Source organism: Heterocephalus glaber, unplaced genomic scaffold, assembly GCF_053883595.1.
Source record: "Heterocephalus glaber isolate CG9 unplaced genomic scaffold, H.glaber_assembly_v1.0 deba00001550, whole genome shotgun sequence".
Taxonomy (NCBI): Eukaryota; Metazoa; Chordata; class Mammalia; order Rodentia; family Bathyergidae; genus Heterocephalus; species Heterocephalus glaber.
In genome coordinates this window covers 16,985,111-17,000,399 of record NW_028258343.1, presented here as the reverse complement: position 1 = coordinate 17,000,399, position 15,289 = coordinate 16,985,111, and the positions used below count along the sequence as shown (strand labels likewise).

General features: G+C 37.4%; 1 protein-coding gene across 1 annotated transcript in view; it reads right to left on the bottom strand.

Moving 5' to 3' along the window:
- Positions 1-9,023: 9,023 nt before the first annotated feature.
- The window catches only part of Themis (thymocyte selection associated), an 84,719-nt gene continuing 78,453 nt past the window's right edge, over positions 9,024-15,289 (bottom strand). The window contains exon 5 of the mRNA XM_087190142.1: positions 9,024-9,493. Within this exon, the coding sequence (XP_087046268.1) occupies positions 9,464-9,493 (30 nt within the window). The 3' untranslated portion in view covers positions 9,024-9,463. The remainder of the gene's footprint in view (positions 9,494-15,289) is intronic.

Sequence of the window (15,289 nt, the reverse complement as noted above, 5' to 3'; positions counted from 1 at the left end):
TATTTTAAGTGCATTAAATTTGCTTATTGTTCTTGTTAAGAAAGCAAACTATGTGGGCTGATCTTCTGTGCAAAAGCATTGTATTAGATTAAAACAAAATGAAAAAAACCCTTGGACTCAGTTAAGGGTCAAAGATTACTCATTAGGGCTTAAAACTTTCATTTCTGGGCCAGGGATTTAGCTCTGTGGTTCCAGCGCCTGCTGTGCAAGTGCAAGGTTCCAAGATCAATCCCCAGTACCAAAAAACCCCCCACAACTTTCATTTCCTATTCATAGTCATCACCAGACCTTGGAGAAGTCCATGTTTACACACACGTGCACTCTTGGTGGTTCCTTGAAATAGAAAAGAGCAAACTTAACCCACAGTTTGGTGCATTACAGACTGAGCAACCTCATGCATTTGGACACCTGTATTGAGATGACCCAAGATGACTGAGAACTGCATAAGAGTGACGAGCAAGAGAATCAAGGAGACTATTGGAGAAAATACTAAATGTCCATATACATTTCTGGGAATAATGGAGGAGGGCATTGGACTGCCAAAAAATAGTATAAAATTGAATAAAACATAGTATGAAAAATAGTATGAAAAAATAGTATGAAAAATAATATGAAAAAATAGTATGAAATTGAGGGTTAACCTAGTTTTATCAAGATAGTTGTAAAAAGAAAACCTTGATACCCAGAGAGATGAATGGAGGTAATTGTGTTACATAGGTACATACATGCAGTTTTACATACATGCACACATGAGTGCATGGTGTGTATCTATGCAGAAACACACGTAGATATTCATATAGGATTTATTGAGCAAATCACACTTGATAAGGTATAACCAGAAGCAGTTTGATTCTTGCTCTCTTATATCCCTTCAAATCTCTGTGAACTAATGATAGCCCTAACCCTGAAAAAAATCTTGGAGAAATCCAATCATTTTTAGTGAACAAATAGTTCATAGAAATTGAAATTTGTGTAATATCCACTTAACTTGTCACACTGTTTAATAACAAAGCTCAAAATCCTTCCCTAATTCAAGATTCCTTCTTGTATTAGCTTACTTCCACTTGAATCTTTTCAGTCTATAGCAAAGAAGCACATGTATTTGACTTAATAATGAACCCTTTCCATATCCTTCCTCTACTCACTATCTTTTTTCACTGTATCCACACAGGACTTAGAGAGAAAAAAGAATAAAGAAACACGGTACTCACTCTTGGAGCGATGTATTTCTGTTACTTTGGCATGGTGGGAATCAAAACACACCCTTTGTATTGGTGGGGCAGCTCTGTGGTTTACTCGGAAACCACCTCAGAGGCAACAAACCCCACTGAAGCTTCCTTGCCTGCAGATAACCAACCTTGTACAACTATCACCTCCAATGTTTCTGCTCATGAAATACACACACCAGTCAAGCTCTTTTACCTTCTCTGAAACACATCATGTCTCCCGAGAACCCATACTGGCTCTGTCATTGGTGGAAGCACAGTTTTCTCTCAGCATAACTAACCCAAGGCAGGAGGAACTGCAGTCACAGCCTTCACCTTCAGACTTTGAAGCTATGGATGTGATGCCAAGTCCTCATGCTCTACAGTCCCACTGCTCTACAATGAGGCCTCTGAATGGCAGGTGCCATTACATAAGTTGAGGTAAGGAAGAAGAACTGAACTTTTTGTCCATAAAATCCAGGATAAAAATTCACAAGAGATGCTTAACAACGACCTGCAAAACGAGTGTCTTTCCTCACTCTGCTGACTTCTCAATCCTTCTCTTACTTGATCTGAGGGGAGAAGAATAGTTGGTCCTGGTTTCCAACATGGCAGACTGGGTAATAATGCTGGAATTATTTGTAGGGCTTCCCAAGTCCTACAAAGTAGCCCAGCTGCTCACCTTTAATTTGAAAGTTGTGAACTTGCATTTTCTTCTTAGGATTTGTGCCTCTGTAATGATTCAAGGACAAAGCCAAATATCTGTTAGACTGTACTCATGTGTACACACATATATGTGACCAAATATCACTTTACTATAGATACAGAAAGTCCAGAGCCATGCATGTGTGTGTGGCTGAGTCTATGTGTATAATGATAACCAAAAATAATATGTGTGCAACCAAATGTTAATACGATGAGATTGTGGCTGGTTTTATTTTCTTAATTTTTTGTGTTTTCTAAAACAGCATGTCTTACTATGAAAATTATAAATGTGTATATCTATTTATAACCAGGTAATAATAAGACCACTTTTGAAAAACGTGATCATAATTTAAAAAATAAAAGAGCACTGGAAATGAAATTAAGAAGCAAATTTTACATAAATTTATTATGGGATAGAGCACTAGGTAATTGGGGACAATTATTTAATAAAAGATATGGAGAAATTTTGGTATAGCTTCCATAATAAACATCAGATGAGTTTAATAATCTATAACATGCCTAAATAAGTAAAGATACATATGCATATATACATATATACACATTTTATACAGATATATAAAAATAAGAATCTATTCATATATATGTGTGTGCATGTATAGATACATAATGAAATTTTCTAAAATCTAGAAGTAAATAAAATATTTGAACATATATATTCATCACTAGAGTATGGTTGAAGTTTAAGAATCAGTAAACATAAATGGAAAGGTAGATAGATTTTGCTGACTAAAAGTTTAATACTTCCATGTGCTCAATTAGTGAGAACAAATCACTATATTCTGCAAATATTTCCCAATATGACAAATGTGCAGCTTCTTTTTAATATACAGTACAATATAGACTGAAAAAGAACTGAGTTAGAACAAAATAAAATGAAACTGTATCCCTTCTGCAAACATTTATTAACTGTTATGTACCAGAAACTTTTCTAAAACCTAACAAAGCAGAAACAGATATATATTTTCAGACCAAAAAGCAGAGTCTAGTTAAGATGTCAGACAAGTATGATAGTAATTTCTATGCTGTTGTGAAAACCCAGAGCAGCAGCACCAAATGACGACCTGTGAAGTGGGAACTGGCTGGCGGTGGCAGATCAAGGGCTGGGATTCTAGCTCTAGAATTCCACCTCAAACACTCACTAGGAGCAGTTTGGGAAATTTTGAGTCTCCTGGTCTCTAAATTGGGAATACCAATTAATTCAGAGGGATACTGTGAGGCCTTGAGGATTATATAATTATTTAGCAATTAGCAAGCCTCTAATACATACTTGTTAACAACAACAAAAAGAAAATCTCAAAATGTCATTGGAGATATTAGACACTCAAATAAAAGGAGAGAATAAAGTCTGAACTGCAAGTTGTTGGTATGATAAAATACTAAATTTGTAAATGTGCAGCAAAGTATGGAAGGCAAAGAGGCTGGAGAAATAAAGAAGGGACTGATGATAAACCCTTGAAAAGAAGGCCACGGAGAAGAATTCTCAGCAGAAGAGTTATAAAATAAGGTTTTCATCTCATAATAAAATGAGGAAGTTTGTTGTTGTTTAAAGATAGTGTGGACGTTTTTATATTGTTCTTTAGTACCCAGTTTCCTTCTGGTTCCAGGTGGAATGGGATGCTACATTTTCTTGCCCCAACATACACAAGGACTGTAAATTTCCCTGGTCAATTAAATGAGTCAATTAAATGGGCTAGCAATGCAGTCTCCCGTTGGTGAATGATTTTCGGATCATGATGCTCTGCCTGTCCCCCTCTACCACAACACCCGGTTGTCTTTCATAAGCCGTCAGGAGCTGATGTGCTTCAGACAATTTGTCATTCACTTCCATTGACAACTTATAGTTCCATGAATTTTAAGCTACCAAACTGAACACATTAATGATTTCCACAATATTACATGGGGAAAGAATAAGCATCCGTCATTCATGCCTTCAATTTTGATTCCAAAGTCACAAATACTCTCCTTACTCCATAGTTCCTTAAAATACTGTTCATTATTTTTACCTAAACATATAACAATCCAGGACTGTGGTCTTGGAAAGTTACCCTGTATTTATGAGCCTGTTCCCACCTGTACAAGTGGGATATGATAATTATGGAACTAACCTCATTGGGGTTTTTTGAGGATTAAATGAATTTATACAGAGAGAAATATTGTAATAGTGACTGAGTCATTGTAAGCCTTATTAATAAAGCCTGCCAGTTCCCATTTTAGGCTTTTTTGAATTTCTTTTGTCTCACATTTTGGACTTCTTGAGAATTCATCTTCTCTCAGGGGCTACAAACTCTTCTGGTTCATTTCACCATTTCCCAGAACTTCATTGACATTTATGTCTTCTGACACTTGAATCCTCCTCATCCCACCTCCTCTTCTGAGTCACAGATCTATAGCTAATGTCACATAGACATCTCAGCTCAAATGCTTCACAGACTCTTGAAACCAAGCACATGTGAAACCCAACCCTGACCCTGTGAAAACATTGTTCTGGGTGCTGTGTTCCTTATTCTAATAAATTTTTAGATGAATTTTAATGAATTTCACCACCAGTCACTCTTATGCTTAGTCAAAAATTGAATACTGTACTCTATTCTGTGCCTTTCATTTTCCATACCTTTTACCAACACACTTCCTACAGACTCCATATGCTCAAATTCTCTTGAATATGTCTCTTCCATTTACAGAGATAAGTGGGGTTTTTCCTGCTTATAATATTGCATTGTTCTCTACTCAGACTCCCTCCCTCAACTGAATTACCTTTCCATAATTGGAGTATCCTACTAGCTTTGTTCAGATGTGACTGATGTTGTCACTACTTTAAGTGTGCAATTCAATAATTTTAGCCAATTCAGAAATGTGCAACAATTACCACAATCTAGTTTTAAAACTTTCTAATCACCCCAAAATTTCCCTCATGCTTGTTTCTATTTCATCTCTATTTCTATTTACCACTCTAGGAAACCACTGATATATTTTCTCTCTATAGACTTTCCTAATCTGGATTAGTTATTTCCCTTCTGGAATTGCTAAAATTACTTCTATTTTTTCCTCTGGAAAAAGCTTTCTGGAAAGCTTAAGTTCTTTAAAAATTAGTTTAGAAAGAATCAACCTTTTGTTTTCCTTCATTCTTTCCTTCTTAAAAGAATGAAATTTATTAATTATTTTATGAAAAAAGAGAAAAAAAATGGGAACAAATTTGTTTGATGTGGTTAAGTTTTAGCTATGATTTTAATGGGGCATTAAAATCTGTTGCTAAAGGAGTGAAAGTCATCGAGGACTACTGTTGGTGGTCTCTCTAGAAGGAGACCTGAGACCCCGGGGAAGCACCGACTTTTAAAGAAAGAAAAGGAGACAGCCTGGGGGACGAAGAGCAGTTTAATTCCTCTGGCACTGTTCGACAAAGGGAAGAAGCAAGGCTTTTATACATGTAGGGAAGCAGCTTAGTTATTCTGGCTATCGTCTTTCTGATTTTCACCTCTGGTGACAAATGACTTTAAGTGACTCATAAAAGCTATAGGCGAATTCACAAGTCCCCTGTTTCCGTTCACCAATCCCATACATCAAAGAGCACACCACAGCCCTCTTCTTATCAGACAGTATCAAGAGAGCAGGACGATTTCAGCCAAAATCAAGGCCACTGGCCCACCACAAACATCACAGATGTGCATAGTGAGTCATATCTCTCTCATCACCCATAGAGACATTGGGTCACGGTTCTCTGATCCCAGGAAATGGTAAATAAGAAAACTAGGAAAACCTGTTTTTCTCCCATGAAACTTTCACAAGGTCTCTTAAAGTTTTCTGGCATTCTTTTAACAAACAGACTTGTGGAATTTCCCAGAAACAACTTAATTTTCTTAGTTAACAAACTTCTTGTGATCAATTCTTACAACTAGATAGCTGAATTCTACAATTTCCCACAGACTACCTCTTGGGAAAACAAAAGGAAGAGGAAAAAAATGACTAAGAAAAAAGAAAGTAGTAAGATGGAGTGTGAGGTCCTTCAAAAACATAGTAGTAATTTTTGAGACATTGGCCAAGTAGAGAAAGGTCCAAAACCATTTGTATTAGTCAAGTTTTCCATTGCTGGTACACAACATCCAACATCCAAAACTTAAAGGAGAGGTTTAATTTGGCTCACTGTTCGGTCCATGGTGTGCTGGCTCCAAGGCAGAAACATCATGGTGGAAGGGTATGGAAGAGGAAAGCTCCTCAGTTCATGGCAGGCAGGGAGCAGAGAAGTGAATGGAGGAGCTGGTGAGGGAGATACACCCTCCAAAGGCACTCCCCCAATGTTATACTTCTTCTAACCCTACCCTGTCTCCTAAGGGCACATTTAGCTATGAACACATAAAGGAACAGTCCACTGATAAAAATACCTGCCCTGAGATCCAATCACCTTCCAAAAGCCCCACCTCTGGTCACCTGAGACTTTAGGGGCACATTCTATGTCTAAAACATAATAATCACGTAAACATGATGTTTGAAACAAGTAAGGGTCAGGTCACCCTCATGGTTCGTATCTAGATGTTCCCCTAAAGCCTCATGCTCTCATAGGGGGGCTTTTCAGAGGTGAATGGATCTAGAGTGTGTGATGCTGGGATTGATTCATGGTGTGATGTTAGGATTAAGGGTGTGAGTGCTACCCGCCTTAAGGGTGGGTATCTTCAGTAAAATATAAGAAACAGAAAGAGGGCTGCTATTGGTGGTGGTTGTTGCTTGTTGCTTGCTTGCTGCCTCTGCCTCCCTGCCATGGACTGTTTCTCCTCTGCAATGCCCCTCTGCCATGCCACCCTGCCCTGGAGCCAATTGACTATTAACTGAAACCTCTACAAACTGTGAACCAAAAATAAAGCTTTCCTCTTTTAACTTTGGGTGTCAGGTATTTTGTCTCAGTAATGAGTAAGGTAACTAATACAGTCATGAAACAATCAAACAGTGTTTTGACCAGTGGAGAGGGCACATTGTGGCGAGGAATCTAATTAGCTTGTTTTGAGGAAGCTTCATTTCCCACCTATATCTCAGTGATTAAGAACTGAACAATGTGAGAATCTTTGACCTTCTTTGTCCTTCCACTTTCAGCTGATTATTCTCCTTCTAATAATCATAAAACTCTCCAAGACCACAACAATGCTATTCCTGCACACTATCATCAACACTTGGTCTTCCTCCTGGCCAGATCCCACTAACTCTCATTCTATGTCTAATTCTCCTTGTCTAAACATTTCAATATGAAATATTGATAGTGAAATGTATATTTCTGAAGCCAAGTTTCAGCAGAATGTGTTAATAAGGATTGCTGTGTTTCCTAATAGTATTTTTCTCTGCAGTGTTTATACTATAATTATGTTTTCCTGTGTCCAACCCATTAGAAGAAAGCCCACTAAACACAGACACTATCTATACTTTATCCACCAAATGAGTCTTCAGAGCTTATCACACCCAAAGGCACATAATTAAGGCTTTATAACAAAAGACTTAAAACAAGTAAAAAATAGTTATAAAATAATCATTATTTTAACAGTTTACAATAATTATAGATAAAAATTTAAGAGCACTGTACATACAATGAATGATTAGAGTAATATTTAAAGAGTTGCAAAGATCATAATTTATTTTTAAATCATCTCCATCTTTTACTGTAATTATATAGGTCAAGTTTTCCTCAAGTAGCAACAATATTTTTAAATTTTTCATTGCTTATTAGGAATATGTCCATTATTCTCATCTCCTTAACATGTTGACCCTTGTTAGCTTTATCCTGATTTAGACACATATCTCACATATAGAAACAATAGTTTCTTATTTTCCTTATATTTTATGCTATCACTCAATTGTATCAAATACCAAAATTGGTAGCCCTAGTCCTAGTCTTAGCACTAGTTCTGGAAGCTTATTTCAGCTAAACACTGAATTGTTGACAAAACAGCTCTTTACCAATGCCAAAGCTCATAGGCTAAAATCCATCTCTCTTAGAATGTTCAAAGTATTCTCTTTCTTCTTCTCATTGTAGGACCAGGAAAGAAAACTCCTGAGTGTGATCGGCCTATGTGTGCAAGGACAGCTTGTCAGCCAGAAGTCTTTCTCATCTGAGGACTTCCTCTGATCTTTAATTTGTCCCAGAGGTAGAGCTGAAAACACTCCCACTGATTCAGACCAACACAGTGCTGTGGCACCTCCTGAAGATGAACCTTTCCCAAAAAGATGACATCTAAATAGATTTCAAAGAAAGAGATGATACCAATTCTGGTAGGTTTCATTAATGAATCTATGTACCTAATTATTTCTACAGCAAGCCATTTTATATGCATAAAATATGAAATCTGTGAGTATGTTTAGGAATTTGAAAATGAGCCCAGGTACAGAACAGATTAAAGATTGAACTCTAAGTTACTAAGGAGATAACAAGAAGGGGCGGTGGGGGGGGGGACAGAAAGAGATAGAGAGGGAGAGAGAGAGAAACTACTGTAAATAATAAGGAAACCAGGAGTGCATGACATTCCAGAAGATGAAGAAAGGTTTTCAAAAATAGAGAGTGCTCAACTGTGCCCTTTATCACCTACTATTCATAATTCTGAGACTAAAGACTGATCAAATTAAATTTTATCTGAATCTCAATGGTACCTATAATGTAGATTATAGCCTCAATGGCCTCTCTGAAAAATAAAGACAAGAACACTCATCTCATGGAGCTGTGTGGAGGAGTAAATTAGAGAACAACTCATGTATACACCTACCGTAGATCCAGCAACAGAGAGAGGGCTCAGTAATGTGCAGCTGCTGGTGTTAGAGTATAGAAGAGTGTGATCAGTGACACACCTTAGAATGTTTCACTGAACACAGGACACTTGACAAGTATGTGAGACAGAACTGGCTTGAGATGGATTCCAGTATGGATGAAAAATGCAGATGATTAAAGCTCAGGAGAGAAGGTGGAAGCAAAGCCAAGGAGGGAAAAACTAGCTTGACTAGGGCAGTTCTCATATCCTGATAACGACTGAGAGAACAAACCTCAGATGACTTTGTGTTTTAATCCCACTTCACAACTAGCAACTGTGCACTTGTTAAAGATTAACCAAGGCTGGCAAAGCATTTGGTAAAAACAACACATTTTATTAAAGACAAAGAGCACATAAAGTATAGTTATCAGAATGACCATACCATCCTAGTTAGAATAACATTATTATCTTTTCAATTATATTGGCAAGACAGATAATTATTGCTTTTGTACATTATATGGGTCCATAATTTTATTATCAGCCCTTTTCAATTTTGTGTCTAAGTAAATAGCAGTGAATTTATTATACAGTTCTTGTGCCCATTAGTACATGAATTGATTTCCATTTGGCTAATTTTATAGTCCATAGTCTTCTGATTTCATAGATTCCCTCTTTTTTTCTCTTTTCAACAGATCCAAAATTAGTTCTTTGTTTCAGGTAAATATGTTGAATGGTTGTTTATCTTCCAGAGGAACTAGAAGCAACTTGTTCTCTTAGAAGTGTATCTGGATATTTAAGTACAGGGCAGGAGCTTTCCTATGACTTTCCAATTATATTGAAGTTAGGCTGCAAACAAAAATATATGGAGAAGAGTTTAGGAGTATAAAAGTTTGACTGAAAATGTGCATTAATGCTTGTATGAATCACTGCTTTCTCTATAAAATTTTAGAGTATTTATGGGCACTCTGATATCTTAAATTCAAAGTTCATTTTCACTTCCTGCCCTGTCATTTTCAAGACAATTTTTTCCTGTTTTCTACTTTTAAAAATTTGGGAAAAATAGTGAATTTTGGAAAGCTATACTTTACACATTCTTTCATAGCCATTTTCTATCCAAAGTGTTATCCAGTAAATTTAGTTGATGAAGCAAAGCATAAATATTTTTATTGATATAAGTCTGACATCAATGAAAGCATCATCAAAAGATGAAAGTAATTTTTGGCTTTCAAAAAGCTACGGAGTTAGAGCTAAATTTATATGCTCAAATACATAGATTATATCTTATTGATTTATTTCTGGGCAAGGTTTTTATTTCAAAGTAAACTCATACCTGATAAATACACTGATGCAGCATTCAGATAAATGAGATTCAGAAACTGCGAAGCCATGTGGAATTTACCTCCTCTACTTTTTTCCAACATTTTTTTTAAATTGAAAAAATAAAAGTGAATGTAGTGAGTTCAAATATATAATATAAATATCTCAGAAGCCCATATATAACCCAGTGACTAATGACAATAAAATTCTTAATGGGATTATGAGAAGTTAGCAATTCAAATGCCTTCATTTTCTATATACTGTGCCTTAAGCTTTCCACATTTCTTTCATTTCTTTTGCTATTGCTGATCATTTCAAGGACATTTAAGAAAATGAAAATGCAAAGTAATTTACACCAAATTTTACTCAATCATTTTGCTAACCTAATGGGAAAACAAATTTTTTTGTTTGTATTTTTCTGCTGCTAAAATGTAATTAGCATTACCATTGAAAATATTATAATCCTATATTTAATGGCATTTTAGTTCTGAACACCACTGATGCAGGTTAAAGAAATAATATTAACTAAAATTCTTCACAACCACTCCCCAGGTGAGAGCATTTTCAAGCATTTGAAACCTCAAAGGAAACCAAAAGTTTGATTCATTCAAGTATTTCCAAATAGGATTTTACTGCAATCATTCCAATGTTTTTCAGACATGAATTCTACAGAAAATATTAGTATTTGCTTATCAGTTTGATAATTTGCTTATAATGGAAATTCTTTCAAAATCAGGCAATGTGTCTGAATATTTTACTAAATTTAACCAACTTAAAAAAAAATTTAAACCTCATTTAAATGGAGTCCTCAGCTAACCAACTGTAAGTATTAACAAGGTGCAAGTCATGCCTACAGCAAAACTTTCAGAGTTTGGATTTCTCTCCTGTTTCCAGAAGTACAAAAAGAACTTATAAATATTCTACACATTCCACTGGGCACAGATTTCTGCTTGGGAAGTTGCAGTTGTAACTGGAGTTCGGCCCATTTCTAATCCTTTATTCACGCCTGCCCTCTCCCCTCCTTGCTCACTTTATCCTACTCTAGCTGGCTGTTTGCGTCCATGTCATTGCTGCACCAACCTCGGGCAACTCAAGGCCGTGATTTATTTATTAATCTGTATGTTCATGCCCTAAGAACAGCTCCCATGTCGCTAGAAAGTGCTAAAATTCTGCTTCACGGTTAAAAATTGTCATATTTTCAAAGAAGACCCTAATTTCCCTCTATTTTTCTTATTTCCAGATAAAGCACACACTTGCCGGCGCCCGGCTCTGCCTTCATTGCCTGTGGTCTTCACAAATTGCTATAATGATGCTCTTTGTTTAGAGGGAAAACAGATTCATAGCTTCTATGTGAGACCAAGAGTGGACAGCTGCCGGTGTTCAGGGGCTCAGGTGTAGTTACAAATCCAAACACTCTTAATGTCTTTACACCACATCAGGTTCAAAACAAAAACAACTTGCATCATTTGTGACGGAATCCTATCAAAAACAAAGGCGTAGCTATGATCTATTATCTCTTCTGTAAAGAACTAGATTTAGTCCAGGACCGTGGGCTTCTTAACATCACCAGCCCCCTCTCTCTCTTCGGCAGCTGGTCCCCGGTGACTTCCAGCACCAGCAGCAGCTGGTGAAGTGTTCTCTCTGCACCTCCCAGAACTGTTGCTTTCCTCCTGCCTTTTTCAGCCCTTGCTCTCATTCTGGCACAGGGTTTCTTTTCTGATCATTGCACTGCACTGTTACTGTTTCCTTTGCTCTTTGCCTTAATGTCTCCTGTGGGTGTTCTTGTCTGACAAAAGTCTAGAAATTTCAGCAATGAAGGGGACACTTGGGCATTCAATGGCCAAACAGAGTTAGTGAAATGCAAGATTTCTGGTGCCACTGTAGTCTCTGAAGACATGGAATATCTCATCTTTCAACCAAAGGTTTGTTTTTCTATCCAGTTAGAGACCCTTTCATCAGAGTACAGAAGTTACATTCCTCCTGTGTTGTTCTCCAAAGTCATAGCCATATATATCGATGACAGGAAAAAGCCCCAGTGAATACAAGTTCCTCCAAACTATCTGAAACTACTTCTTACAAAGAATCTAACCTTCAGGGAAGGAGAGTCTAGCCCACAGAATTTCTGCTTAGAACACAATTTTAGGTGCAGATTTGTTTATTTAGCCACTTTATGATATTGTTTCTATCAGATTATAAATCCAAATGTACTCTTATTAAATATGTTATTTGAATATTATTTCATAATCCTAAGAAGAATTTTGAGGGGTTAATCAATGCACACCACACCTTTGTCTTTAGATTCCACACGTTATTTTCCCAAACGGTTAACTATCACACTAAAAAATACAGTCTTTTTATTTAAAGCTGCCTAGGCCTTGAGGGAGGCTGCCACTCTTTTGGAATCTCACACTCTACCTTCAGTTGCCACCATGAATACCTAAATTGCAATTCTTAGGTGCCTACTTTAGTCTTCCTCCTCCTCCTCCTCCTCCTCCTCCTCCTCCTCCTTCTTCTGTAGAAGTTGTCAACACTAGAGGATATTTGATCATCTTAGATTAGAAAACACTTCTTTTCATTGCACCCAGTTCTTAGAACCTGTCCTCATATATTCTTCATTCCAAACTTCTTAGATGAACTCTCAGAGTTCATAACTGACAATGGATACCTGCTATAGTTGAACATACTAATCCTAAGTACATTTTAGATTCTTACTCTTAGATTTCCCATATATCTGTCCTGTTACTTGGCAATTCAAGAAATGACCTAATAAAGTTAATGGTCCATGAGGAAGGCAAAAGTAAACTCATGTAATGGAGTATCTAGTTCTCTGGGCAGGTAAGAAAGCATGTTAATGAACTAAACGAATCTGAATATTTAAACTCTGCATAACTCTCATGAATTGTTCTCTGGATTTAAAGCAATATTTGATATACAACCAAATCTTACAGCCTTGGGTTCAGTGGCGGCTTTCTGCCTGTAAAGTATTAAAAATGTTCTATCCAATCACTTCAAAAGTATGCATGATAGAAGAGCTTTGCTGTAGCTATCAGAAGAAACATAAAAGAAATATACGAAAGGATGACATTGGGATAATAAGAAATAGTTGGCTGCAAGAATTTTTTGAGTAGATTATGCAGAAACTGACAGACTTTCTGTTTGTATTCCATGATGAGCCGCTAAACAGATTCCTATCTTTACAGTGAGAAAAATTATTGAGCACGAGGAGGTTTGAAAGTCTTCACAGAGGTAAATTATGGCATCCTCTGACATTTTAAAGTGATTTCAGAGAAAATATAGTGCTCTATTGGCCGCGTTAGAATAGATGGAACTAACCATAAACAAGGGATTGGAGATTCTTCTCAACTATCTGGGAAACTGTCAGTCAGAGCAGGGACCGCCCACAACTTCACTGAACTCCCGCCCCCTAGTGCGAGGACCACGCTGGGGCGTCAAAGCTAACCTAACACACTCCACTGAAACGTCTTCCCTTTGTCATGACCCTGTGCTGGAGATGGTGTGACGAAACACTAATCTTCACTCTGCTACAGAGCCGTTCTTCCTGTATGATACCAAAGGCAGGCACTCTGGTAATTATGTCACCTGTGTGGGCACAACCACCCTGGGAAAATGGAACCATTATGTGATGAAAAGTAAAGATTACTCAGGTCCTTTTCCAAGTCCTGGTTCCTGTTGTTCAGGATGCTCAGCCAGACTCAGGCTCTGCATGGGTACATGAGCTAATAAATTAATTATAAGTACAAAAAAAAAATCCTTTCCAGCAAAACAAGTCCTTACTTATGCATAGTTTGCTATCTGAAGTTTTTATTTATTTCTCCTTCTCAACTCTGTGTCCTATGCTATCTTTTTATTATTATTATTATAGTAAATTACCCTTAAGTTGGTGGTCTACATAGTATAACTTTATCACCTTACAATCTTAAATCTCACTAGCTCAGACCTGTTGTCAGTTGCATTCCCATCTGGAAACTGCAGGGGGCATCTGTCTGCTGTCCTTTCTGGTCTGCGAATGCTGTCTGCGTCCCTTGGTCCATGGCTCACCTTTCCACACCTTGTTCAAAGGCAGCAACATTTGTGTCCCTGGGGCTCCTCCTGCAGTCACGGCTCCCTCTTAACTCTGCTCCCAACCACACGGGGTCCTCAAGGACGCCTGTGACTAAGTCGGACTACCAGGACAGCTGGTGTCCTCGTGTCAAGGATTTGAATTTTAAACACGTGTGCAAATTCTGTTTTGCTACTACGTGTAATGCACGTCCGGCAACTTAGGTGTACATAGCTTTGGGTAGGTGGAAGGATTATTTTGCCTGCAAGTAAAAATGTGGGAAACATTCCATTTCTCATATTGTTCAATTTAGCAATACAAATGTCAGGCAGAAGCAACCAAAGACACCCTCCATATTAAAGTAATCTTGCTAATCAACATTATTTGGGAATTGTTTTTGATTTAAAATGACTTCTTCAAAACCAGAAATTTCTGTGGCTTTTATCTCTTTTTCTGAAAATATTTGGCAATCTTTGCCTGATTCTCCAGCATACAGCCAGAATGCAATGTCTGACACAGAATGAAAAGGATTTCCATATCCACATCAGAGCCTTGAAGCCCAAGGCTACGTACTGTTTCCTGAATGTAGAGTAAGCATGGCATCTCTCTCTGTTTTACTAATTGCCCTGTTTCCCTAAACTGCTAGCACAACATCTGCCAGGGCAGAATGCATTCTTTCCAGGCACTGTACAACCACAAACCAATAAGCGACCTGCACGCCTGGTATAAGGGCAGGCTTTCTCCTGCCCAGCAGGCAGTTTTCAAGAGAAACTTTGCACAAAGAGAAAGCTAAACAACCATCCCAAATCTTGAAAGTGCTTATGTAACTGTTCATTCTGTAATGATCTCATACTGTCTCTAACTTCATCGATTTTGTTTTTCAATAGAACTGTTAAAATGTTAAAGATTGCAATTGTATGACAGGCATAATATGGGCAGATGCTCACATTCTCACATGCATTTCTGCCAAGATATTTTTACATCCTTCTGCACATAAAACAAAATGAAGACATGTGTTATAGAGGCATGTTACCAGCCACCGACCAGGAGAAGGAGTTTATTGTATGCTCATTTCCTGGATGAAGTATTAAAATAATTCTACCATGGAAAAATGAGCAGCACTTTCACAATAAAAGACTTGCTTCTGAGGCACCTTATAAAACATTCCTAATTGCCAAAACTCGTGGAAATGGCAATGTGGACCATCATATCCAAATGCCATCTCTGCTCTTTCTAACCCAATATAGACTGCACGCCACATCTAT